At 29.3% G+C, this 27595-nt stretch overlaps 3 protein-coding genes across 13 annotated transcripts in view; 2 read left to right on the forward strand and 1 right to left on the reverse strand.

Moving 5' to 3' along the window:
• LOC105207562 (agrin) overlaps positions 1-27595 on the reverse strand; it is a 731430-nt gene that overhangs the window by 339230 nt on the left and 364605 nt on the right. The window lies entirely within an intron of this gene.
• LOC120359749 lies at positions 18134-20084 on the forward strand. The gene is made up of 3 exons (XM_039458624.1): positions 18134-19489; positions 19624-19710; positions 19778-20084. Exons 1-3 carry the CDS (start codon positions 18449-18451, stop codon positions 19880-19882), a joined length of 1233 nt encoding a protein of 410 aa, XP_039314558.1. The 5' UTR covers positions 18134-18448; the 3' UTR covers positions 19883-20084.
• LOC120359743 lies at positions 20418-25860 on the forward strand. 2 transcript variants are annotated; one of them, XM_039458607.1, is made up of 6 exons: positions 20418-22502; positions 22631-22717; positions 22813-22924; positions 25114-25200; positions 25293-25404; positions 25721-25860. In XM_039458607.1, exons 1-3 carry the CDS (start codon positions 21441-21443, stop codon positions 22900-22902), a joined length of 1239 nt encoding a protein of 412 aa, XP_039314541.1. In that variant the 5' UTR covers positions 20418-21440; the 3' UTR covers positions 22903-22924; positions 25114-25200; positions 25293-25404; positions 25721-25860. The 2 variants fall into 2 exon arrangements, with proteins under 2 accessions (XP_039314541.1, XP_039314535.1); XM_039458601.1 differs by lacking the exons at positions 20418-22502; positions 22631-22717; positions 22813-22924 and adding an exon at positions 23509-24995.

Below are 27595 nucleotides of genomic sequence, written 5' to 3' on the forward strand. Positions count from 1 at the left end.
ATAGTCTAATAAAACAATGTAGAACTAATTGTAAGCACAAAAATTATAATTATAATTAAATAGTTATTTATGTTTTTAAATGCAGAAAAGTATTATTTTCTATTTACGAGTAGAAAGTAATTGCTTTGTATTTTATATCTAAGACATTATACACATATTAAGACACTTGAAAAAAATTTATGTCACGAATTATAACGACAAAAAGTTTCAAACAATTTTTAAATAATTTAAATACGTTTGATTTCTTTCTATCGAATTTCTTAATGCATTGTAATGATAATTATAATAAATATATTTTGAAAAAATTTTGCCTTGAATTTATTATAAATGTTTAAATATTCTGCGTTATAAAAAAAACTGCAAAATGTAATACATAACACGCAGATATTCTTTTTATTAATATTACTGTGCGCTAGTTTTTTGTTACCAACAAACATTCTGTGGAACTTTTCTTTCTATTCGTTTGCTTATGTGCAAAATCGTAAAGATTTCGTTGTCTTTAAAATTTCATGATATCTTTATTGTAATCCCATTAATTTTGTCTCACTACTTGACTATAGCAATAATTGCTCGTGGTTTTAAATTTAAATTGTAAATTGCCAAGTGCATTTATTGTTAAGAAACTAAAAAAATTAAATCATTTTGTTTATAATAGAACACTTACAAGATTAAATACTAAAGTGTGTAGATAATATGATTAATAATTTTTAGACTATCATTTGTGACTTAAATTGTTCTTCACGATACTTTGATGATATTCAACTCATCGTTCCAAGAACAAACGAGAGGTAAAATGTGGAAAATACGACAGTTATGTCACGTCAGATTTTTAGTCTTTGATGTAACAATATTAAATTTCGAGTTCTAATAAAAAGAACAGATATTTTTCAAGCATTGTATACGCATAATGAAATGTGCAGTATTTGAAACAGGAAATTGTTATTAATCAATTTTTAAGAATGACTAATCTGCTTAAATTCTGTGCTCCCTATTTTGATAATTAATGTACTGTTATAATACATTACAGTAATTAGTACATTAAGCGCTGTATTTCACAAATGACAAGTCGAAGAGTGCCATGGTTACTTTGCGACCAACATACAATCAAGCAATGTCTCACTTTTTATCGAATAATTGCTCGCAGTATCAAATTGGAATTTGTCAGGTGTAGATAAAAAAGAAGCTTAAGTGACGCATTTGGCAGTGAAAAAATTGGCAATAAAACTTAAATTCTAAATTACGCCAATAGTCAAATTGTGAATTCACTATTAATAATTTTTAAGATAATATTTATAAAATTTAGATTATTGCTCGTCCATACATGACGATCTAGTAATCGCATTCGTACACTGTAAAAATTTCAAAAAGTTGAATACAAAATGCAAAAAAAGTGGTGGCTCTTTCACGCTACGGATTTTCGAACCTTAATGTATCCTTGCTTTATTATGTGCCGTATTCTTGGAACATTTCCATGCAAGATTAATAATTCGATCTTTGTGGCTTCAAAATCATATTACATTCTATCAAGTATAATTATCGGCACATTATGGATTTTAATATTAACAAGTTACCATGATTTCAACGTTTTTGCCAAAGTCAAATTTGAAGTTGTGACCTTGTCTTTAGAGTCTGACTGCTATCTTATATTGATCAATTTTTTGATAGTTATCACATTCGTCTTGAGCAGTCCGCGAATGCGTTTGCTCCAGACTATAATGGAAATATCTGTGAGACTTTCCCCGCAAACGTACCAACAATTATCAAGAATAATTCATGCCAAAGACATCTTTGGCTTCCTCTATCTTGTCAGCCTAATTATTACATATATCTACAAGAAAGTAACCCGTATCTTGGATATGATTTATGTTGTATACTCGGTTACACTAGTCTTTCAGATGGATATGCTGTACATAAACTGCGTTTGGATATTAAAGGCTTGTTTTAAGGAAATTGACAACAATCTTCTACGCATAAAAGAACTTGTAGTAAACGATGAATTACGTGTTCCTAGAATGATTTATTACGCACAGAAAAATCCATTCTTGATAATGAAGCTTAATGCTCTAAAGAAAGAACATTTGATGATCAGTAATACAGTACAAATGCTAAACGTGATCTTCAGTCTGCAACTTCTTATTTCAATAACAATAACTACTCTTCAAATTATTTTTGGATTGTACTTCCATTTAGTTCAGTGGCAGAATGGGTTAACCATCAATCTCGATGAAGATGCTTATGAATTATTCCTAACGTCCGTGGGGTACCACATTATAAAAATGGCGCTAATGGCGTGGATCTGTGAGACTAGTAAAAATCAAGCTCAAAATATTGGCACTACTGTTCATGATGTGCTTAACATTACCAAAGATAAACAAATTAAAAATGAGGTAGTAAAAGCTATTTAATTTAAACACTTTTCTTGTAATATATTATATTATATGCTCATAAGATTTTTTATGTATTATATCTATTTGCGTTACGTTTCTCAAGCATATCTAATAATTTTGTGATCTCACATTATAGTTGCATTTGTTTTCCTTACAAATATTGCATCGCAATAATACATTTTCCGCCAAAGGTTTCAATGTGGACGCAGCGTTATTCACAAAAGTGAGTAATTAAGTGCTTGATTCAATTAATAAAATGTATCTTGTTAATATTTTTATTTTGCTTTCAGATGGTGGGTACCATAACCATGTATATGTTAATTTTGCTACAATTTTTTATGATGTCTCACTCTTGCGATGGAAAACGTAAAATTAATACTACACAAATAATGTAAAACTCCAAAAGAAAGATCAAAGCAAAATTTTCTTACATTTGTAAACAGTTTATGTATTTATGTACATACATATGTATATACGATTACGTAGATAAAACTTTATTATGCATGCACTAAGGCACACACATAAATTAAATTTTAATTAATAGTAATTATTAATTTTATAAAGAGAGAAAAACAGTTATACATATATACATTAATTATATATATATATATATATGATATCTAAAAAAATTTTATCAAAATGTTGCTTGACATATCTACTGTTTATATTATGTCGCAGTTCGTCGACCTGAAGAACCCGAATATAGTTTGCTTTATGCTCTAACTAATAATATCAATTGCTAAATCGATGTTGATTACTTACGTGTAATGAAGAAAGTGGCAAAAATATAACTCTGCACTTACCTGAAACAAGAAAATAAAGATATTGTAAATTTATTACTAAAAGCAACAAATAATAATAATTACAGCATATAAAAATAAAATATCTATAAATTAATTTTCCTTCCATGATAATCTTTCAGCTTCTATAATACAGTAAAAGATAACAATAAGAATATATATAAAAAATAATCAATTTTTTAAGACAAGAAAGACTGCGGGCCTAAGCTTAAATCCATAGATCGTGCAGAGTGATTCGGTTTTTCTCCAGTTTCACGGTTGGTAAATTACGAGTCTCAAATTTGCTTCGTCGTTTTAACGACGTAGACGAGCTTTAAATATTTTCGTTTGATTCCAAATTATATAAATCCCAATAAAGAATTTGAAAAAAACTCGCAATTTAAATGTTATTAATAATATTAAACAAAAAGAATAATATTGTCAAAAACGATTAAAATTAGGTATATCCACTGCGGCAGTCTCAAGACTTATTAATTCTTGTTAATAATTAAAGATTGGTATTGTTACACACTAAGAACTTGTGTTAGCTCTTTTGACTTTTTTTATCTCACTGACTTTGTGTCTTTAGAATTTCAATTTGTATTTCAGTTTTACCAAGTAATAACAGACATACAAGCATTATTACAATGCTACACATGATTTTATGAGCTACATGCTATGTACTAAATATATTACTTTATATTATATTAATATGGTCTTTCCAAAGTGATATTTGCCGATCGAAGAGTACCATGGTTACTTTACACCTAACACATGATACCATCAGTCCTGTCTTACTACTTGACGTAGCAATTGCTTGTACTTTTAAATTGTAAATCGCCAAGTGCATTTGTTGTTAAAAAATAAAAAAAATAAAATCATTATATTTATAAAAGAACACTTGTGTAAGATAGAATACTAAATTGTGTAGATAATGTGATTAATAATTTAGACCATTCGTGACTTAAACTGTTCTTCATACTACTTTGACAATATTCAGCTAATCGTTCCTAAGGATAAATAAAAGATAAAATGTGGGAAATACGACAGCTATTTCACGCTACAGATTTTCCGTCTTTGATGTATCCCTGCTTCATGACTGGCCGAATCCTAGGAATATTTCCGTACAAGATTAACGCTTCAACCATCGAGACTTCTAGATTGCGTTACATCCTGCCAACATTAGTTATCTTCGTAGTCTGCATTTACGGTTTAAAAATTCTTCATGAACTTATCATTAGAAACACAGTCAACTTTGAAGACGTAACATATAGTCTTCAAGGTATCTCTTATATTGCATTAAGCATTTTGATAACAATCATTTCATACATCTTAAGTGGTTCGAGAATGCACGTACTACAAGCCATGCTAAAAATCTCTTTGAGACTCCCTCCAAAAACGTATCAAAAATTGTCCAGATGGATCCATATGAAAGATGTTTTAGGTACCATCCTTGTATTCACGCAGGAATTGACATTTTACTTCAAACGTAAATATACTTTTCTCCCTGTGCTATCAATATATCTTTCCCTACTCATGTTTCACATGGATATGCAATACGTAAATTGTATTTGTGTAACAAAAACCTGTTTCAAAAGAATCAACGACAGTTTAACGCACATGCAGAAAATCATAATAAACGATAAACCGTATGTCCCCAAATTGATCTACCATACGCAGAAAAATCAGTTCTTGTTAAGAGAACTTAAAATTCTGAAAGAATATCATTTCATCGTCAGCGACACAGTGCAGATGTTGAATGTAATCTTCAGTCTGCAGCTCCTTGCCACTACAACCTTAACCTTTACTGAAATCATCTTTCAAGCATATTTCCTTGCAATGCGATACCAAGACGGACAGTACATTACTCTGGATGATATTCATAAACTGTTCATTGAACAAGCTACACTGTACATAATTTTAAAGTTCATATTGATACTGTGGGCCTACGAAACCAACAAGAATCAAGCATTTGAAATCGGCACCACCATTCATGACGTACTTAATCATACGAGTGATGACCAAATCAAAGAAGAGGTAGAAAAAAAAATAAATCTAATCTTGGTGTATACTTTACTACTATAAAAAATGTCCCGTACTAATACAATTTTATTTTTACATTAAATCTATTTTATATAATTATGTTTCTCAGTTATTTATTTTGTTATCTGACATTGCAGCTGCAGCTATTTTCCTTGCAAATATTGCATCGGAAAAAAACATTTTCTACGAAAGGTCTTTCCGTAGACGCAAAGCTTCTTACTGCGGTGAGTAGTAGATTAATAGCTTTAATAGAATATATGTTATTCAATTTTTTTTTTATTTTTAGATGGCGGGTAGCGTTACGACATACATGTTAATCTTGGTTCAATTTATGGCTATGTCACGTTTTTGTAACGGATAGTCTGAAAACAATAATACTCAATAAGTAATCTTCTAAATAATACATAACTGAATGTAAATATCAATATGTTTAAAAAAGATATTAAAAATGTAAAAGAACAATGTCATATATGTTTTTAACGTACGTTTACCTATTTAAATTAAATAAAAAAAATAAACGTTGATGGCAATAATCTTTATTAGCTAAAAAAATTGATATTTTATAGTAAATTTTGGAAATATGATAATTTTACAGTTGCACATTGTGTAAAACAGAAAATAAAACTTCTTTACAAGAAAAAATATGTAATAAAAACAATTTATTAGAATTTAGAACTAAACCGTTATTAATAAATTAAAGAATCTGTAAAAACTAACGCATACAGGCATTATTACATTAGAACTCATATGATTTAATGAGTTTCACACTACAAAACTATACTACGTTATAGTACATTAACTTAGTTTTTACAGATACTTGTCGATCGAAGAGTGTCATGGTTACTTTACATCTAACACATAATCCATTCAGTTCTGTCTCATTACTTGGCACAGCAATTACTTGTAAATTGTAAATTGTCAAGTATATTTGTTATTAAAAAACCAAATTGAATAATTGTTGTATTTTATAATAGAACATTTGCGGACTGAAATATTAAAGTGTATAGACAATGTGATTAATAATTTTAAACTGTCATTTGTGCTTTAAACTGTTCTACACGAGTCTTTGACGATATTCAGCTTATCGTTCCAAGGATAAACGAGAGATAAAATGTGGAAAATACGGCTATGTCACGCCACGGACTTCCAATCTTTGATGTATCCCTGCTTTATCTTCTGCCGAATTATAGGAATATTTCCATACAAGATCAACGCTTCAACTATCGAGATTTCTAAATTGCGCTACATTTGGGCGACCTTTCTTTTATGTGCCAGCTGCATTGACGAACTGCATATTCTTCATGAAATTATCATTAGAAAAACACTCAACTTTGGAGACGTAACTCATACTCTTGAGGGCGTCTTCTACTTTACGTTGGCCGGTTTCATAGTAATCATTACATACATCTTAAGCGGTCCGAGAATGCGTATACTACAAGCTATGCTGGAAATCTCTTTGAGACTCCCTCCAAAATCATATCAGGAACTGTCCAGATGGATCCACGTGAAAGATATCTTAGGAACCATCATTATATTCACACAGGAATGGATATTTAACTTTGAAAGAGACTATCATTCTTGTTTCCCTATAATGCCAATATATGTCTCCATAGTCGTATTTCTTATGGATATGCAATATATGAATTGCATTTGTGTATTAAAAACCTGTTTTAAAAGAATTAACGACAATTTGATTCACATACAAAAAATCGTAACAAACGATGAGCCATATGCCCCCAGATTAATCAGTCATATGCAGAATAATCAATTCTTATTGATGGAACTTAAAATTCTAAAAAAGCAGTATTTAATAATCAGCAACACGGTGCAGATGTTAAATGAAACCTTTAGTCTACATCTCCTTCTCACTATAACTTTAACTTTTACTGAAATGGTCTTTGAAGCGTATTTCTTTCTAATACAGTGGCAAAATAGTGGACTTTCCAGTATTCTAAATAATTTTAGTGAGATGATTCTTATGACACTTATAGTACACGTAATTTTAAAGTTAATGCTGATAGTATGGGCCTGTGAAACCAACAAGAATCAAGCATTTGAAATCGGCACCACCGTTCATGAAATACTTAATTGCACGAGTGATAAACAAATAAAAAAAGAGGTATAAAAGAATGTAATCTAATAGTACCTATATATTTTATTATGAAAATAACCCGTGCTAATGCAATTTTATATTTACATTAAATCTACTTGTCATATAATTATGTTTCCCAATTCCTTATTTTGCTCCGACATTGCAGTTGCGGTTATTTTCTTTGCAAATATTGCATTGCAAAAAGACATTTTGTACGAAAGGTCTCTCCGTAGATGCAACGCTTCTTACTGCGGTAAGTAATAGATCAATTGTTTTAACGTAATATAAAATATTTAGTCCTTTCTTTATTTTTAGATGATTGGTAACGTTACGACATATATATTAATCTTGACTCAATTTATGCTCATGTCGCGTTCTTGCGATGGAAAGTCTGTAAGCAATATTACTCAAGAAATAACCGTCTAGATACATAACAGAAAAAATGGAGAGTTATACTGGATGAATTTGAACCTGGATCTTTGGGGCGGAGAGCAAACTCGCAACTTCGTATACCACATTCACACAAATTTATTATAAACATATAAATATTATGTGTTATAGAAAAATACTACTGTAACGTGTAACATAATTTTCAAATATTTTTTTCATTATTATAGTATGCTAGTTTTTTCTTATTACCAGCAAATAATAATGAAACTTTCGTTTCTATCAGTCTACATATATAAATAAAATCGTAAAGATTTGTTGTTTTACAAATTTTACATTTCTAAAAACTCAAATAGCACAATATTACAGATCATTAATGCACAACATTATATATAAATCAAATTTGAATTATTACGTTTCAATAGACACAAGAAAACAATTTGTAACGTACGTTTGATTGTCCAAATTAAAATCGAAAAATAAACGTTGATGGCAATATCCTTTACTAGTTAAAAAGATTGATATTTCATAGTGAATTTTAGTAACATGAAAATTTTACAATTATATATTATATAAAACAAAAAAATAAAACTTCTCAAAAAAATAGTATAACAAAATCGAATATTGTTCTCTTTAGAATTTATGCTCAAGTGAACGTTATTAAATTAATAAATTAATAAATATTTAAAAACTAATGCATATAGACACTATTACATTAGTACACATATAATTACTAATAATCTGCAAGAGCCGAAACCATATTTCATTACTTTATATTAACGCGGTCTTTATACCGATAAATTGCATTTGTAGCCGATCGAAGAGCACCATGGTTACTTTATACGTAACACATAAAAATTCAGTTTTGTCTCACTCCTTGGCATAGCAATTACTTGTAAATTGTAAATCGTCAAGTATATTTGTTATTAAAAAATCAAATTAAATAATTGTTGTATATTATAATAGAACACTTGCACGGTAAAATATTAAAGTGTATAGGCAATGTGATTAAAAATTCTTAAACTGTTATTTGCGATCTAAACTATTCTTCACGATACTTTGACGATATTCAGCTCATTACTTCAAGAACAAACGAGATATAAAATGTGGAAAATACGGCAGCTGTGTCAGGCAACAGACTTTCAGTCTTTAATGTATCCTTGCTTCATGGTTTGCCGAATTTTAGGAATATTTCCGTACAAAATCAACGCTTCGACCGTCGAGACTTCTAAATTGCGCTACATTCTGCCGACCTTACTTTTTTGTGCCGTCTGCATTAACGAACTGCAAATTCTTCATGAATTTATTATTACAAAAACATTCAACTTTGGAGACGTAACTCATACTCTTGAGGGCATCTCCTACTTTACATTGGCCGGTTTCATAGTAATCATTACATACATCTTAAGCGGTTCGAGAATGCGTGTACTACAAGCCATGCTGGAAATCTCTTTGAGACTCCCTTCAAAATCATATCAGGAACTGTCCAGATGGATTTACGTGAAAGATATCTTAGGAACCATTTTCATACTCACACAGGAATTAGCATTTTATTTTAAATATAAATCTTTTCTCCCAGTGATACCAATATATCTCTCCCTACTCGTGTTTCACATGGATATGCAATACATGAATTACGTTTGTGTATTAAAAGCCTGTTTCAAAAGAATCAACGACAATTTGATGCATATACAAAAGATGGTAAACGATAAACCATACGTCCCCAGATTAATCTACCATATGCAGAAAGATCAACTCTTATTGATAGAACTCAAGATTCTAAAAAATCATCATTTAATAATCAGCAACACAATGGAAATGTTAAATAGAACCTTTAGTCTACAGCTCCTTATCACTACAACTATAACTTTTACTGAAATAATCTTTGAAGTGTATTTACTTGTAACACGGTTGCAAAATGGACTGTCCATTTTTTTGTATGACTCTCGTGACGTGTTCTTTTTAATGGCTATAGCATACGCAATTTTAAAGTTCATATTAATAGTGTGGGCTTGTGAATCTAATAAGAATCAAGCATTTGGAATCGGCACCACCGTTCATGACGTACTTAATCGCACGAGCGACGAACAAATAAGGGAAGAGGTAAAGAATATAATCTAATCCTTTTTCATTACAAAAATGTTCCGCGCTAATACAATTTTATATTCGTTGAATATACTTGCTTTTTTTATATAATTACATTTTTCAGTTCATTATTTTGTTATTTAACATTGCAGATGCAGCTATTTTCTTTGCAAATATTGCATAGCAAAAAAACATTTTCTACAAAAGGTTTTTCCGTAGATGCAACTCTTCTTACTGCAGTAAGTAATAAATCAGTTGTTTTAATGTAATATAAATTTAATCTTTTCTTTATTTAGTCTTTTCTTTATTTTTAGATGGTTGGTAACGTTACGACATACATATTAATCTTGGCTCAATTTATGCTTATGTCGCGTTCTTGCGATGAAAAGTCTGTAAACAATATTTCATAGTAAATTTTAGAAACATGAAAATTTTACATTTATATATTATATAAAACAAAGTAGAACTTCTCGAAAAGAAAACAGTATAACGAAATCAAATATTGTTCTCTTTGAAATTTAGGCTCAAGTGACAGTTATTATTAAATTAATAAATATTTAAAAATTAATGCGTATAAGCACTATTACATTAGTACATATATGATTACTAATAAGCTGCAAGAGCCAAAACCATATTTCATTACCTTATATTGACGCAATCTTTATACCGATAAATTGCATTCTTTGCCGATCGAAGAGCGCCATGGTTACTTTATACCTAACACATAATACATTCAGTTTTGTTTCACTACTTGGTATAGCAATTACTTGTAAATTGTGAATCGTCAAGTATATTTGTTATTAAAAAACCGAATTAAATAAATGTTATAATAGAACACTTGCACGCTGTAATATTAAAGTGTATAAGCAATGTGATTAACAAGTCTTAAACTGTTATTTGTGATTTACACTATTCTTCACGATACTTTGACGATATTCAGCTCATCATTCCAAGAACAAACAAGATATAAAATGTGGAAAATACATCAACTATGTCACGCAACAGACTTTCAATCTTTAATGTATCCCTGCTTCGTCGTTTGCCAAATTATAGGAATATTTCCGTACAAAATCAACGCTTCAACCGTCGAGACTTCTAAATTGCGCTACATTCTGCCGACCTTACTTTTTTGTGCCGTCTGCATTAACGAGCTGCAAATTCTTCATGAAATTACCACTAAAACCACAGCCAACTTCGGAGTCCTAACCCATATTCTTGAGGGTATCTCCTTCTTTACATTGGGTGGTTTTATAGTAACTATTACATACATCTTAAGCGGTCCGAGAATGCGTATACTACAAGCCATGCTAGAGATCTCTTTAATACTTCCTCCAAAATCGTACCAGAAACTATCCAAATGGATCCACGTAAAAGATATCTTAGGTACCATCCTTTTACTTACACAGGAATGGATATTTTATATCAAAATGGAATATACCTCTCCCCCTGTGTTGTCAATATACATCTCCCTAGTCATATTTCATATGGATATGCAATACATAAATTACGTTTGTGTATTAAAAACCTGTTTTAAAAAAATCAACAACAATTTGATGAACATACAAAAGATGGTAAACGATAAAGCATACGGCCCCAGATTAATCTACCATACGCAAAAAGATCAACTCTTATTGATAAAAGTCAAGATTCTGAAAAATCAGCATTTAATAGTTAGTAACACAGTGCAGATGTTAAATAGAACCTTCAGTCTACAGCTCCTTATCACGACAACTATAACCTTTACTGAAATAATCTTTGAAGTGTATTTGCTTATAATACAATTGCAAAATGAACTGCCCACTATTGTGTATGATTCTCGTGACGTGTTGTTTTTAGTGGCTATAGGATACACTATTTTAAAGTTCATATTAATAGTGTGGGCTTGTGAATCTAACAAGAATCAAGCATTTGAAATCGGCACCACCGTTCATGACGTACTTAATCGCACGAGCGACGAACAAATAAAGGAAGAGGTAGTAAAGAATATAATCTAATTCTTTTTCATTACAAAAATGTTCCGCGCTAATACATATTCGTTGAATATACTTGCTTTCTTTATATAATTACGTTTGTCAGTTTTTTATTTTGCTATCTGATATTGCAGTTGCAGCTGTTTTCATTGCAAATGTTACATAGCAAAAAAACTTTTTCTACGAAAGGTCTTGCCGTAGATGCAACGCTTCTTACTACAGTAAGTAATAAATCGTTTTATATATTTAATAAATGGAGTATATATTATTTACTCTTTTCTATATTTTTAGATGACGGGTAGCGTTACGACGTACATATTAATCTTAACTCAATTTATGCTCATGTCGCGTTCTTGTAGTGGAAAGATTGCAAGCAATATTACTCAAATAACTTTCTAATTATTATATGTCACAAAAAATAAAACATTTCTAAAATTAATAAGTATAAAATTATTAATTATCTTCTATGGAATATAGAATTAGATTGTCATTAACGAATTATTAATGCACATAGAAGTAATGCATCCGGTATTCGTTATTATATTTGTACATATGAATTAATAAGCAAAACGTTACAAAAATTTAATATATTATTACTTTACAAGTGGTTCTTTTCAAATTAAAGTTTGCCAATCGAAGAATACCATGGTTACTTTACACATAACACATGATCCGTGTTCAGTCTCGTGCAACTCAATGTAGCAATTACTCGTAGTTTTAAATTGAAAATCGCTAGGTGCAACTCGACAGTAAAGAATTTATATTGATACGCACTTATTGTAAAAAGTCAATTAAATAATTATATTTATAATAAAACATTTACAAGCTGGAATGCAAAAATGTGAAATGATTAATAATCATCAAACGTCATTTGTAACTTCAACTATTCTTCTAATGGTACTGTAACAATGTACAACTCATCGTTTCAAAGGCAAACAAACCGTAAAATGCGGAAAAAATGGCAGCTATTTCACGCCACAGATTTTCATTCTCTGATGTATCCTTGCTTCATCGTTTACCAAATTCTTGGATTACTTCCGTACAATATTAGTGCTTCAATCATTCAGACTTCTAGACGGCGCTACATTCTGTCGACGTTTTTTATCTGCATATTCTGCATTAGCGAATTGCTAATTGTTCGGAATATTATTGTTACTCAAACTCAAGTGAACTTTAAAGACGAAACCTATACTCTTGAGGCCATCTCTTTATTTATTTTGGGCGGCTTCACAGTGATCATTACATATATGTTAAGTGGTTCGAGAATGCACGTGCTACAAGCCATGCTGAAGATCTCTTTCAGACTCCCCCCAAAATCGTACCAGAAATTGTCCAGGTGGATTCACGTGAAAGATATCTTAGGTACGTTCTTTTTAATCGTGAGAGAGTACATATTTTATGTCAAAAATCAAAATCTCCAAATGACTGTGTTATCAATATACATTTTCTTATCCGTGTTTCATACAAATATGCAATATGTGAATTGTGTTTGTGTGTTAAAAACCTGTTTTAAAAGAATCAACGACAATTTGCTGCACATCCAAAAGATCGTGGTAAACGATGAACCATACGCCCCCAATTTAATTCGCCATACGCAGAAAAATCAAGTCTTGTTAACAAAACTTAAAACGCTGAAAAAACAGCATTTTACACTCAGCGACACGGTGCAGATGTTGAACGTAATCTTCAGTCTACAACTCCTTGCCTCTACAACCTTGACTTTTACAGAAGTAACTTTTGAATTGTATAATCATATAGTACGATGGTACGGTGAACTGTCCATTCTGCAGGATGCGACTGATGCCATGGTTTTTCTGTTGAGTATGGGGTATGAACTTTCAAAATTAATATTAATAGTGTGGACCTGCGAAACCAACAAGAATCAAGCATTTGAGGTCGGCATTATCCTTCACGACGTACTTAATCGTACCAACAATGAACAAATCAAGGAAGAGGTAGAAAAAAATATAATTTAATTCCTTTTTTTTACAAAAAAGTTATTGAATATACTTGCTTTTTTATATAATTACGTTTCCCAATTCTTTATTTTATAATCTTACATTGCAGTTGCAGTTATTTTCCTTACAAATATTACATCGCAAAAAAACATTTTCTGCAAAAGGTCTTTCCGTAGACGCGACACTTCTTACTGCGGTGAGTAGTAGATTATTTGCTCTAATGAAATATAAATTATTTACTTTTTCTTATTTTTAGATGGCGGGTAGCGTTACGACATACATATTAATTTTGGCTCAATTTATGAATATGTCTTGCAATGAAAAGACTACAGACTAAATAAGTTATCCATTTAACTTATTTAGAGAAAAATAAACTTCATGTTTAAAAACAGTTATAGCATTTAAGGTATGTTATATAAAGTTTCATTTGAGGTGACATATTATTTTTCGATGACTTATAATAAAGTAACATAAATATCATAATATAATATACCAAATATCATAATTTAAATTGTTTATAACAATGTATTATCCGTTGTTTTGTAACTCTTCAAAAATAATTTAATAATACAATTACAAACAAAAATTTAATTAAACTTTTGCTTTATCAATATTATACCAGAACAAAAATTTAATGATAAATGCAATTTTTGATAGTTAAAGTATCTCAACAATCTGAGTTGCCAGAAGTATGTGTAACTTTTAAACACTTTTATTGATACACTTAATTAATAACTCTCGGACATGTATTATTGCTACATTCTAAATAATACGTATATACCAGCATTGTATTTGCATAACTTGATTTATGTGACATTTTCAATTATATCTTTTCAATTGCAATATTAATTTTTTTCAAGATAGCAACGCAATATAACAATACTTTAGTATAAAATATTAAATACAAGTAAATTTAATAAGTTTAATTTAAAAAATTATGTATTGTAATTTATCACCACTAAGTAATTTAAATAATTTTTTTCAGATAAAAACAATATATTTGTACTTCGTGTTTCATTTGCCAATTGATAATGTGATTAAATTTTCATTAAGAAACACATAATGTCACCAACTCGTTATTATAATGAGCAGTTATTTTCCATCACTTTTTTGTTTTTATTGTCTCTAAAGTATACATACATCTTAAGATAATTTCCTGTCCACATGACGTACAAATTAATTTTTCAGAGGGAAATTCAATTTAATTCTCATCTAGATAATTAGATTAATTCTAATCGAAATAGTAGCATTGTTTTTGCATAAAAACTCAATTTATTAACATCTTTAATATATACTTTTTTATTGAGATATTAATGCTTCTAAAAAAGACGCGCAGTATAATAATTTCACAATTGGTGTTTTCCAGTTACGCGACGTAGACAACACTGTGTAACGCAATGTCGTTTATATACATATATAGCTAGAAAGCACTCAATGTTTAGTGTATAATGTGTTTATGTGCAAGTAAAATATAATTTGTTTTAAATTTTACGTAATTCATAATTGCTTTACAAATAAAATTCGAAAAATAAATATAAACAATAATATATTTTTGATCAAATATAAACAGTTTTATATTAAAAATTACAAGATAACAAAGATTGTATTATAAATCAAAAAGTCGAAATTGTAGTAAAAATAGAGAATATTTTAATTTATATTTTAGGTACTCAATACTTCTTCTAGTGTATGTAAATGTGATCCCAGTTTAAATATGCTGAATGGTAAACTCTATATGTGTCAGTCATTACTTTATTTTTTTACATATTCTTATATTCTAGGGAAGAAGTGAGAAATGAACGTCATTACTTTGCAGCTAACACTTATAACCTCTTAGTCGTGACTTGCTAATCGACGCAACAACTGTCTGCCGTTTTCAATTTAATTCGCTAAAAGTACCTAAATAGTGACCACGATTAATACATGTCGAGTGACAAACTCATGATGGAAAGTCTAAAATTGAAAACTACACATTTAGAAAAGAGAAAATATTTATAATAAGACGTATTAACACCAAAGTGCATCAATAATGAAGTACTTAATTAACTCTCTGCAACAAACGTAAGTAGTGCAGCAAAAAACCGTTTCTAATTTAAAAAACTTTGTTCTAAAAAAATTTGGTTTTAAAATCTAATTCTTTTACAATTAATTGATTTAACTTACATTTTACCTTGGTGGTGTCAAAGTCCTTGGATATCAATTAACGAAAAAAGAACTTAAAAAAATTAAGTTGTTTTTAAGAAATCTTGCAGATAGATGGACAGACAAACGAACAGTTAGACAAATAATAAAAAATTTTAAAACAGATTGTTACGCTGCACTGCTTAACAAACTTAAGTAGTAACTTATTAATAGTAAATTAGATTATTTTCTCTCATAATTTATTAATTATATTTGTCGCAGAAGTTTGAAAGTCAGGTCAAGGTCCAGAAAAAGAGTGAGAAGATGGAAATTGTTCCACGCTACAGATTTTCAATCCTTGATGTATCCCAACTTGACCTTAAGCAAGATTATCGGAATATTTCCATATAGGATTAAGACTTCGTCTTTCGAAACTTCTAAACCGCGTTACATTCTGTGGACTATTATTTTGTGCGCGATTTGTGTTTACGGGCTGATATTGATATATCATCTTAATCTCGATCTTTCTAGTAGACTGGAACTGGACAAACCCACAATTATTTCGCATAATTTTACTTTACTATACGGAATATTTATGACGGTCATTTCGTATATCTTGACTGGTCCGCGAATACGTTTACTACAGACTATATCAGATATTTCTTCAAAACTACCCCAGCAATCATATCGGAAATTATCCAAATTAATACATGCTAAGGACATCTTCGGTTTTTTCTTTGTACTCTGGGTAGGAATAATACGAGTATATTCCGCAAACTTTAATAACATTTTTGATATTCCATATGGACCGTTCAGAATATATTTTGCCTTATTGGCGTTTCAAATGGATATGCTCTATATGAATTGTGTTTGTATCTTAAAAGCTTGTTTCAAAGAAATCAATGACAACCTAGAGAATCTGCGAGAACTCGTAATAAATAATATGCCTAAATGGATCTGTCACAAGCAAAGATGTCCATTCTTGCTGATGAAACTTAAGATAGTGAGGAGAGAGCATCTGATGATCAGCAACACAGTACAGACGCTGAACGTAATTTTCAATTTGCAACTTCTCGCTACTATAGCATTATGCTTCAAGCAAATCATTTTCTTTACATATTTCAAAATGGTACAATGGAAAAACGGGGTATTCATCAATCTGCATATGATGTATGATGGGTATTTCTTATCACTTGTACTGTATTACCTTATAAAAGTGACATTGATAGTGTGGGCTTGTGAAACTGGCAAAAATCAAGCGACAAAAATCGGCACTACCATTCACGATGTGCTTAATAGCACCAACAATGTTCAAATCAAGAAGGAGGTAATAAAGTAAAATGTAATTTAAAAATTTTTTTAAATGTATTAAATCTACATCAATTTACGTTTAAGTCTATCGTTATTGTCTTTATTATTGTAATGATAATTACAAGAATGTATTTATTATTTTTTAATAAGAAATATTACATTTTTTTGTTTACGTATAAATAATAAGTTTTGTCGTTACAGTTGCATCTGTTTTCCTTGCAAATATTTCATTGTAAAAATACATTCTCCGTGAAAGGTCTCACTGTGGATGCGACATTGCTCACTGTGGTGAGTGATCAAGTGTGTACCTCAAATAATTAATCGTCTATTATTACATATTTTGAATTTTGTTTTTTAGATGGCGAATGGTATTACAACATATCTGTTAATCTTAATACAATTCTTGCTCATATCACATTCTTGTGATAAAAAGAAAAGTACAGTTCATTATTTATATGTAAACGAAATTTAATTGAAAGAAAATACATAACCAAAGAAAAGTATTTTGGAATATTGCAAACTTTTATATGTATTAAATACGTTTTTGTTATTCTACATAAAATCTTGTCGTCCAATAATCTTATTTCTATAAAAACACAGATATATGTATGTCAAATATGTACAAGAGCAGATAAAAATCTTGTGATACATACATGTGTACATTAACAATCAATGGCATAAATAAAATTTGAAATTTTATTTAATTAAATGCAAATTAGACATAATAAATAATTTAATGAGAAACATGCTTTAAATTTAATATTTCACACAATCTGTCTATATTCAATTGTTCTTTTGTTCCATCGTAATTAAAATGTAGGAAATAACAAATATTAATAACTTTATTAATAATGAATAATTTTTTCAAAACTACTAATCCATATAAATTCTAATAGTATTTGATGCTTTCTATTTCCATATAATTCGCGATCTTAGAGTACTGGATGACAGCTCGTAAGCCAACATTAGTTTATTAGTTTATATGCGCGTGCGCATATGACCCAAGGATGATACACGGTGAACGAAGGAAGCCATTCACTAGCTAACAAATGATTTCTGAGTCGTGCCTCGCTACTCAATGCAGCAACTACGTTTTGCAATGTACCGTATAATTCGTCAGTTGTAAACGTGTAGTGCATGTCCGTTTACATATTTGTGGTGGAAAATTAAAGAGATCATTATTACAAAAAAAGATTTTTGTAATTACGCTCGTATTAATGTTAAAGTGCATCAATAATGGCAAAGTGATTAATAATTTTTAAGCATTAGTACTCTATTATTAACAGATAAAGTTTTCCAAAGAAATACTATTATCATGTTTAATCTATCGATACTCCAAAGAGTCAAGAGACGAAAAAAATGGCTGTTCCACGCCAGGGACTTCTATTCACTGATGTATTTGAATTTCACTTTCTGCAAAATTTTCGGAATATTTCCGTACAAGCTCAAGACTTCGACTTTTGAGATTTCAAAATCACGATGCGTTGTGTTGATTATCATTACATGTGCCATCTGCGTTTATGAACTAATAATGTTCTATAAAGTCAACTTCTCTGAGAAAATCAGGCTTGAAGTGCCCAAGATTATTATGTACAACTTCCATTTTTTACTTGGAGTAATCACAGTGGTTGTCTGGTGTGTTTTGAGCGGTCCGCGAATGCGTTTGCTACAGAGGATACAAGACATTTCTTCGATATTGTCCTCGGAGTCGTATCAGAGGCTCTCCAAACTAATCCATGCAAAAGATATCCTCGGAATTTTGTGTATATTGTGGCCAATATTAACAAAGTTCTTAAATACATCTGACATGGTCGTTAGTACGTCGTTCGAGCCATTGAGATTTTACATCGCCATAATAGCGTTTCAAATAGATATGCTGTATATGAATTGTACTTGTGTTTTAATGGCTTATTTCAAAGAAATTAATAACAATCTGGAGAATCTGCGGAAATTTATAGTGAACGATGTCTTTAAACTTATCGTCTTTAAATCCTATCATGAGCAAAGAATTCTGCTGACGAAACTCAAAGCTCTGAAGAAGCGACATCTAATGGTCAGCGATATAGTACAGATGCTGAACTTAACTTTTAGTTTGCAGCTTCTCATTACCATAGCCATGGCCTTTAAACAGATTACTTTCTTTTTATATTTCCATATAGTGCAATGGCAAGACGGGATAACCATTAGTTTAAACAACAAAAATAATGATCTTTTCTTATCGCAATTAATATATTACGTTGTAAAAATAACGTTAATAGTGTGGGCTTGCGAAATTGGCAAGAATCAAGCCGCAAAAATCTGTACCACCGTTCATGACGTGCTTAATATCACTACCGATAAGCAAATAAAGCATGAGGTAATAAAAAAATGTCATATAATTTGCAAATCTTTAAAAATATTTAGCGTGCTATGCAATGTTTATATTAAATCTAACAGATTTATAAATTTTCTAATGTAATAAATCATATTTTCTTTGATCTGTCATTGTAGTTGCGGCTGTTTTCCTTGCAAATACTGCATTGCGAAAATACTTTTTCACCGAAAGGTCTTGCTGTGGACGCAAAACTTTTCACTACGGTAAATAAATAATAATTCGCTTTATTTGATTAAGTATGTATTGTTTACTTTGTAATTTTGATTTTAGATGATAAATACTATCACTACGTACCTTTTAATCTTAATACAATTCTTGGGTGCTTCGCATTCTTGCGATAGGAAGTTTGAAACCGATGTTACAAAAGCAATTTAGTTAAAAGGAAGTATAGTTGAACAATAAAATGCATTTGTGAATATTGAAAACTAGAATTTTCTCATATAAGACATTTCTTTACGCTGCGAGAAATACAGTTATTTTACATTTTTTACTCCTAAAGAAAAATACATATATGTGCAAATGCAGATAAAAATATATTATGTACATATGTAGTAATGATTAATATTACAAATAAAACTTTAATATTTAACTCATTTAATGCATCAAACAAAAAATAAATAATAAATAGATTAATAAAAAATATCGCGTTTTTGATTAAATATCATTCAATTAATTTTTATTTTATTGGAATCCTCACATACTGTTTTCATAAAAAATAACAATCACTTTTAAAGTAAACTTAATATTTGAAAGTAGTTTACACAATTTGTTTTCAAATGTAAACAATGTGCTTGCTGTTTTAGTTTCATTTATCAATAAAAATTTAATTAAATTTTTATTGAAAGACGTAATGTAGTACGTGAATTATTACAATAGTAATGTCTGAATTTTTGCCCTTCTTATCGCTGAAAAACAAAAGTCAACAATAAATTAAATTTTTTATTCATATACACCATGACGCACTATTACTTTTGCATCAATCAAAAGAATATATCAAACAATTCTAATTTAAATATTAGTTTAATTAATTTTAATGTAAAAATAACATTATTCTTGCATTAAAATTTGATTAATCTACATTATTTCTTTTATAATTTGTTAATTAATAACGTTTAAAATTTTATAATATTTTAATTTATAATAAACATAGTTCATGAAGTGACTTTCTAATAAACCCATGAAAGAAAATAATTTATAAATCACAGTTACTAACAAAAATTTAGTTTGCAAAAAAATAATTATCGACAAATAATATGACTTAAGGAGAAAAAAAACTGTATTATTATTTGTATTACATATTATTTAAATATTGCAACAATATTCTTATTTTATATTAAATATTATTACATAAGATAATATGTATGTGTTAAAAAAAAAGTATATATTGGATTTCTTGTTTGCAATTAAAAAATTATTATTGACAACATTTTGAATGCTAAATTACGTTAATAGTAGATAATTTATACTTTGTGTTTTATACGTAATTCATACGTGTTTTATACAATTCATCTTGTGATCTACATGCTGGATGTGTCATACATTATAGCAATTACTTTATGCGCTGCATCCCAAGGGTGATAAATACTAATTGAAGAGCACTATTTTTATTTCAGGAATAACAATAGAACAACAAATAATTCCTGAGTACTGTTTTATTATTCCAGACAGCAACTATTCGCAGTTTTAAACTTAAACTCTTTAGATGTGGAACAGTAATAGAACAGAATTACGTGCTAATTTATAAATTTGTTGTGTAAAAAATAGTCTTAAATTGTACATTCAGAAAAGATGCATTCGCAATCACTTTATTAAAGTCGAAGACATAGTCAATAATTTAGTGAATAATCATTAGACCACTGTGTATGTGTCTGTGTGTGTGTGTCAAGAATTTAAGTTTAATAAATTATAGTTCACGAGTGACATTTTGCTGATCATGTTCAATCCGTTGTGGAAATTGCAAAGACGATTTAAAAAAGAAATGTGGAAAAGATGGCAGCTGTTTCACGCTACGGACTTTTTATCTCTGATGTATCCTTGCTTCACCATCTGTCGTATTCTTGGAATGTTCCCGTACAAGATCAACGATTCGATATTCGAGGCATCCAGATCACGATACGTAGTACTGACTATCATTAGCTGCGTCACCTGCGTTTATCAATTGACAAAGATTTATGAAATCAACATATTAAATGTCAGGGGTTCGGTAATCGCAAAAATTCAGGACAATTGTTTTACCATTCTCGGAAGTTTCATAGTAATTGTTTCGTCTATTTTGAGTAGTCAACGAATGCGCTTACTACAGGTCATATTAGGAGTCTCTTCAAAATTACCACCAAAGTCATATAAAAAACTATCCAAATTGATACATTTCAAGGATATATTCGGTTTTCTCTCGTTAACGGTGCATGGGATGCTGTCAATTGGACGTATGAGTCCAAAAGTCGGTTTGTCTGTATTAACAAGACTAATAGAAAATTACAACAACTTACAAATATTTCAAATGAATATGCTGTATATGAATTGTGTTTGTATATTAAAAGCTTGTTTCAAGCGAATCGATGACAAACTGATCAATCTACGAGAGTTAATAATAAATGATAAATCGCATATTCCTAGACTGATCTGTCGTGAGCAAAGGAATCCACTCCTACTGGAAGAGATTAAAACTTTAAAGAAACAGTATTTGCTAGTTACGGACACAGTGCAAATGCTGAACAAAATTTTTAGTCCACAGCTCCTCGCAACTTTTATTATGGTCTTCGTCGAAATTACTTTCGAATTATACACGAATACGGTACAATGGCATAACGGGCTGTTTATCAATTTGTTTAACCAGATTCATGAAACATTCTTGATGTTCTACGTAATGTACTTTGTTATAAAAATAGTATTGATAGTGTGGGCCTGCGAAACCGGCAAAAATCAAGCTATAAAAATTAGCACCACTGTTCATGATTTTCTTAATATCATCAGTGACGAGGAAATAAAAGATGAGGTATCCATAAAAAAGTTTAACTTATATAAATAACTAATAAATTTTTATACGTTAAATGTAACCATTTTACAATTATATTTTTAAAACCTATTTGTAATCTATTTATGCTTTTTTATCTGACGTTGCAGTTGCAATCGTTTTCTTTGCAAATAATGCATCACGACATCACATTTTCCGCTAAAGGTCTTACTGTCGATGCGACATTCCTCACAACAGTAAGTAACCAAACATATATTATTTATATTTTAATTTAAATTAAGATTTAAATTTCTTAAAATAAAATTAAAATATTTATTTTTTATTTTTATAGATGGTGGGTACTATTACCACGTACCTTTTAATTTTAATTCAATTCTTTATGACGACCCATTCATGCGGAAAGGCTGGAATCAACGTTTAACAATCTAATTAAAAAACATTGTGTAAGTATAATTTAAAGTAGTATAATAAAAAAGTATATTTGTTGAAAATTAAAGTATTGTTTTTTCTAACAAAAATATCCGATATAATATAATATTTCTATATAATATAATATTATAATTAACCATGTGTATACTAAAAGAAAGAATATCTTAAAAAAAAACTTTATTTATCACAAAAAAATTATTTACTCAGTGGACCGTAATATCATATTTATTTAAAGTTAAATTAAAAATTTCTTAATTGATATATTTATGTAAATAAAATAAAAAAATAATTTTTAATCAAATAGTTTTCCTTGCAATAATAAAAATTGTTTATTGTTAGATTATATTTACACTCAAGATAACGAAATTTTTTAATCTAAGAAAACAATTTAATTAGTTTAATATTATTAGCTTACACACACACACAGACACACAAATATCCAAATAAATTTATTTGTCATTATATAAGGTAATATATACATGTTAAAAAACAAGATAATATTAGATTTTAAAGTTGTTATAATATATCCTTGTTTGCAGTTAGACAATTATTATTGACAATACTTAAGTGCTGACAATTTATGTTAATAGTAGGTACTTTATACTTTCCTGTTTTACATAATTCATCTCATGTATAATCGACATGCTAGATGATGTGTCATATATTATAGCATTTCATTACTTTATGTGCTGCATCCCAAGGGTGATAAGTACTAATTGAAAAGCTTCTTTTTTATTTCAGGAATAATAAACCATTCAGAATTCGGTTTTATAATTCCATATAGCAACTACTCGCAGTTTTAAACTTAAACTCATCAGATGTAGACCAGTAATAAGAATTACGTATAAATTTATGAATATTTTGTAAAAAACATAGTCTTAAAGCTTACACAAAGAAAAGATAAATTCGCAATAGTTTTATTAATCAAAGTCAATAATTTAGTGAATAATCATTAGACCACTGTGTTTGTGTCAATAATTTAAGTATGAATTATAGTTCACAAGTGACATTTTGCTGATCATGTTCAATCAGTTGTGGAAATTTCAAAGACAATTTATTAAAAAAAAGTGGAAAAGATGGCAGTTGTTTCACGCTACGGATTTTCTATCTTTAATGCGTCCTTGCTTCACCATATGTCACGTACTGGGACTATTCCCGTACAAGATCAACGCTTCAATATTCGAAGCATCAAGATCGCGATACGTAGTATTAATTATCATTAGTAGCATTACCAGCATTTATCTAATGACAAAGATTTATGAAATCAACGTATTAAATGTTAAAGTGAAGATTACCGAAAGAATTGAGGACAACTGTTTTCTTGCACTAAGAAGTTTCATAGTAATTGTATCGGCTATTTTAAGCGGTACACGAATGCGCTTACTACAGACTTTATTAGAAGTCTCTTCAAAATTACCTCCAAAATCATTTGAAAAACTATCCAAATTGATACACATGAAAGATATATTTGGTTTTCTCTTGGTAACAGTCCGAGGGTTACTGTCATTTGTATATTATAAGTCTCCAAATAACAATTTGTCTATAATAATAAGAATATTGGCACATTACAACAACTTACAAATATTTCAAATGAATATGCTGTATATGAATTGTGTTTGTATATTAAAAGCTTGTTTCAAACGAATCGATGACAATCTGATTAATCTACAAGAGCTATTAATAAATAATAAGTCTCGTGTTCCTAGACTGATCTGTCACCAGCAAAGAAATCCATTCTTACTGGAAGAGCTTAAAACTATAAAGAAACAGTATTTGCTAGTTAGCGACACAGTGCAAATGCTGAACAAAATTTTTAGTCCACAGCTCCTTGCAACTTTTATTATGGTCTTTGTAGAAATTACTTTCGAATTATACATGAATACGGTACAATGGCATAATGGACTGTTTATCAATCTGATTAACCAATTTCATGAAACATACATGTTGTTCTTGGTAATATACTATGTTATAAAAGTAATATTGATAGTGTGGGCCTGCGAAACTGGCAAAAATCAAGCTATAAAGATTAGCACTACTGTTCATGATTTTCTTAATATCATCAATGATGAGCAAATAAAAATTGAGGTATTAATAAAAAAATTCAACTTATACATATTACTAATATTAATTTCTATATATCAAACATGACCAATTTACAGCTGCATTTTTTAAATCTATTTGTTAATGTTTTTCTATTTTGCAGTTACAAACATTTTCTTTGCAAATAATGCACCGCAATAACACATTTTCCGCTAAAGGTCTTACCGTGGATGCAACACTCCTTACTGCAGTAAATAACCAAACATATTATTTATACTTTAATTTGAAATAAGATTTGAATACCTTAAATCAAATAAAAATATTTATTTTTTATTTTTGTAGATGGTGGGAACGATTAGCACATACCTTTTAATTTTAATTCAATTCTTTATGACGGCACATTCATGCGGAAAAGCTGGAATCTACGTTTAACAATCTAATTAAAGAACATTATGTAAGTATAATTTAAAGTAGTAATAATAAAAAATTATTTACTCGCCCTACTTATGGGTTCTTATTTGAAGTTAAATTAAAAATTTCTTAAGTTAAATATTTATGTGAATAAAATGAAGACAAATTTTAATCAAGTATTTTTTATTACAGTAATAGGAATGATTTTTTGTCAGATTATTTTTATATTCAAGATAATTAGATTCTTTAATAATATTTTTAAAGCTAATTTTTTTAAATTTTTTACTGCAAATGCTATTAAAGTTATTAAAAAGATATAATAATATATAAATCTCAAAAACAGAAAACAATTTTTATAGATTTCCGGACCGGAAGCCAATATATCAGTTCTGGAGCAGCGCTATCTCTTTCGTAGATCAATGCAACGATAGTTAACAAAATTCTAAATTTAATACTGTATAAAATTGATATTAATAACATTTACAAAACTATAGATATAGATAATGCGTATTAGATACTTCCTGTATTATTCAAATATGATTCTTCTAACAATTTAGAAGTGCAACATAATGAGTCATACTGATTAGAGCAATTTTATTAGTTTATGCGTTACACAATGATGAAAAGTACTGTCCAAAGAGCACCATGGTTACTTCATGCAAACATATTATTTGCAAGTCATAGTTCATAATTCGTAGTGACATTCAGTTTCAAACTTAAACTGATAGTGAATAGTCTGTGTCAATTACTGTGTCAATTACTACATTTTCAATGCAGAAAAATTAAAGTGAAAGATGCATTTATAAAAAAAGCATTTTCAATCATGTTTACATTAAAACTAATATGTATACTTATTACTGACAATAAGACATTTGCATAATTAATAGTGGAATTAATAATTTTCAAGCAGATTATATGAAAAGCTTGGATGATCATGTTCAGTCCGTCATTAAAACACCAAGAACAAGTTAAGAAAGAAAGAAAGAGCTGGTGTTTGTTCCAAGCTACAGATTTTCAATCTTTAATGTATCCTTGCTTCATCTTTTGCCGCATTCTCGGAATATTTCCGTACAATATTAACGCTTCAGACTTCAAAACATATAAACCATGTTACTTTCTTTCGGCAATAATTAAGTGTATCATCGGTTTTTGTGTGATAATGGGAGTAATAAAAAATATTAGATGGTATAATACCCTAGACGAATACAATAGTACTGAAAATATCAGCACCACCATACTCGGCAGTTTCATAATAATCGTTACGCTCGTTTCAAACGGTCCACGATTACGTTTACTTCAAAATATGGTAAAGATTTCTTCGAGACTTCCTTCAGAGATATATAAAAAGCAATCTATACTAATCCACTCCAAAGACATTTTGGGTTTCCTCTTTTTACTCATTTACAGTTTCTTCTGTTATCGTTACATGTCAGTTAATGTTTTAATCAAAGCGTATGTCTTGTATAAGAATCTGCTAGTATTTCTGCTGGAAATGATGTACATAAATTGTGTTTGTGTATTAAAATCTTGTTTCAAGAAAATCAATAACGATTTAGCAAATTTACTCATAAATGATGACTCGCATATAGTCAAATGGATCAACAATGTGCAAAGAAATTATTTTTTGTTAATGGAGCTCAAAGACCTGAAGAAACAGCATTTGATGATTAGTAATACAGTACAGAAGTTAAATATCATTTTTAGTCCGCAGTTGCTGGCAATCATAGCCACAAACTTCATCCATTTTACTTTTGAAATATACATGAATATAGTAAAATGGCAAGACGGATTGTCTTTCAGTTGGACTAATCAGATTTATCGCGTTTATCTAATACCTTTTCTTGCTAGTTTTCTTGTAAAATTAGCATTAACGGCGTGGGCTTGTGAAACCGGCAAGAATCAAGCCATAAAGATTAGCACTACCATACATGACGTACTTAACAATACTGATGATAAGAAAATCAAACGTGAGGTATTAAAAAAAAATTATTTATATTTATATTTTTTAATATTCCGTACATTAATACAATTTTTTATATATAAAATATAATCACACATTTTACTTTTTCTAAACCTATTTATAATTGTTTTTCATTTAACATTGCAGTTGCAGCTGTTCTCTTTGCAAATAATGCATTGTAACAATACATTTTCCGCGAAAGGTCTTCCTCTAGATGCGACGCTTATTAAAATGGTAAATGCAAAATTATTTGTTATAATTATTTAAATGACTT

Source organism: Solenopsis invicta, chromosome 2, assembly GCF_016802725.1.
Source record: "Solenopsis invicta isolate M01_SB chromosome 2, UNIL_Sinv_3.0, whole genome shotgun sequence".
NCBI classification, from domain to species: Eukaryota; Metazoa; Arthropoda; class Insecta; order Hymenoptera; family Formicidae; genus Solenopsis; species Solenopsis invicta.

Bases quoted from the DNA above. Each gene is read 5' to 3' on its own strand.
- LOC120359749 (XM_039458624.1), top strand. From the start codon at position 18,449: ATGTTTAATCTATCGATACTCCAAAGAGTCAAGAGACGAAAAAAATGG. The intron at 19,490-19,623 runs GTAATAAAAAAA...CTGTCATTGTAG, and splicing joins ATAAGCAAATAAAGCATGAG to TTGCGGCTGTTTTCCTTGCA. The intron at 19,711-19,777 runs GTAAATAAATAA...TTTTGATTTTAG, and splicing joins ACGCAAAACTTTTCACTACG to ATGATAAATACTATCACTAC.
- LOC120359743 (XM_039458601.1), top strand. From the start codon at position 23,931: ATGTTCAATCAGTTGTGGAAATTTCAAAGACAATTTATTAAAAAAAAG. The intron at 24,996-25,113 runs GTATTAATAAAA...TCTATTTTGCAG, and splicing joins ATGAGCAAATAAAAATTGAG to TTACAAACATTTTCTTTGCA. The intron at 25,201-25,292 runs GTAAATAACCAA...TTATTTTTGTAG, and splicing joins ATGCAACACTCCTTACTGCA to ATGGTGGGAACGATTAGCAC.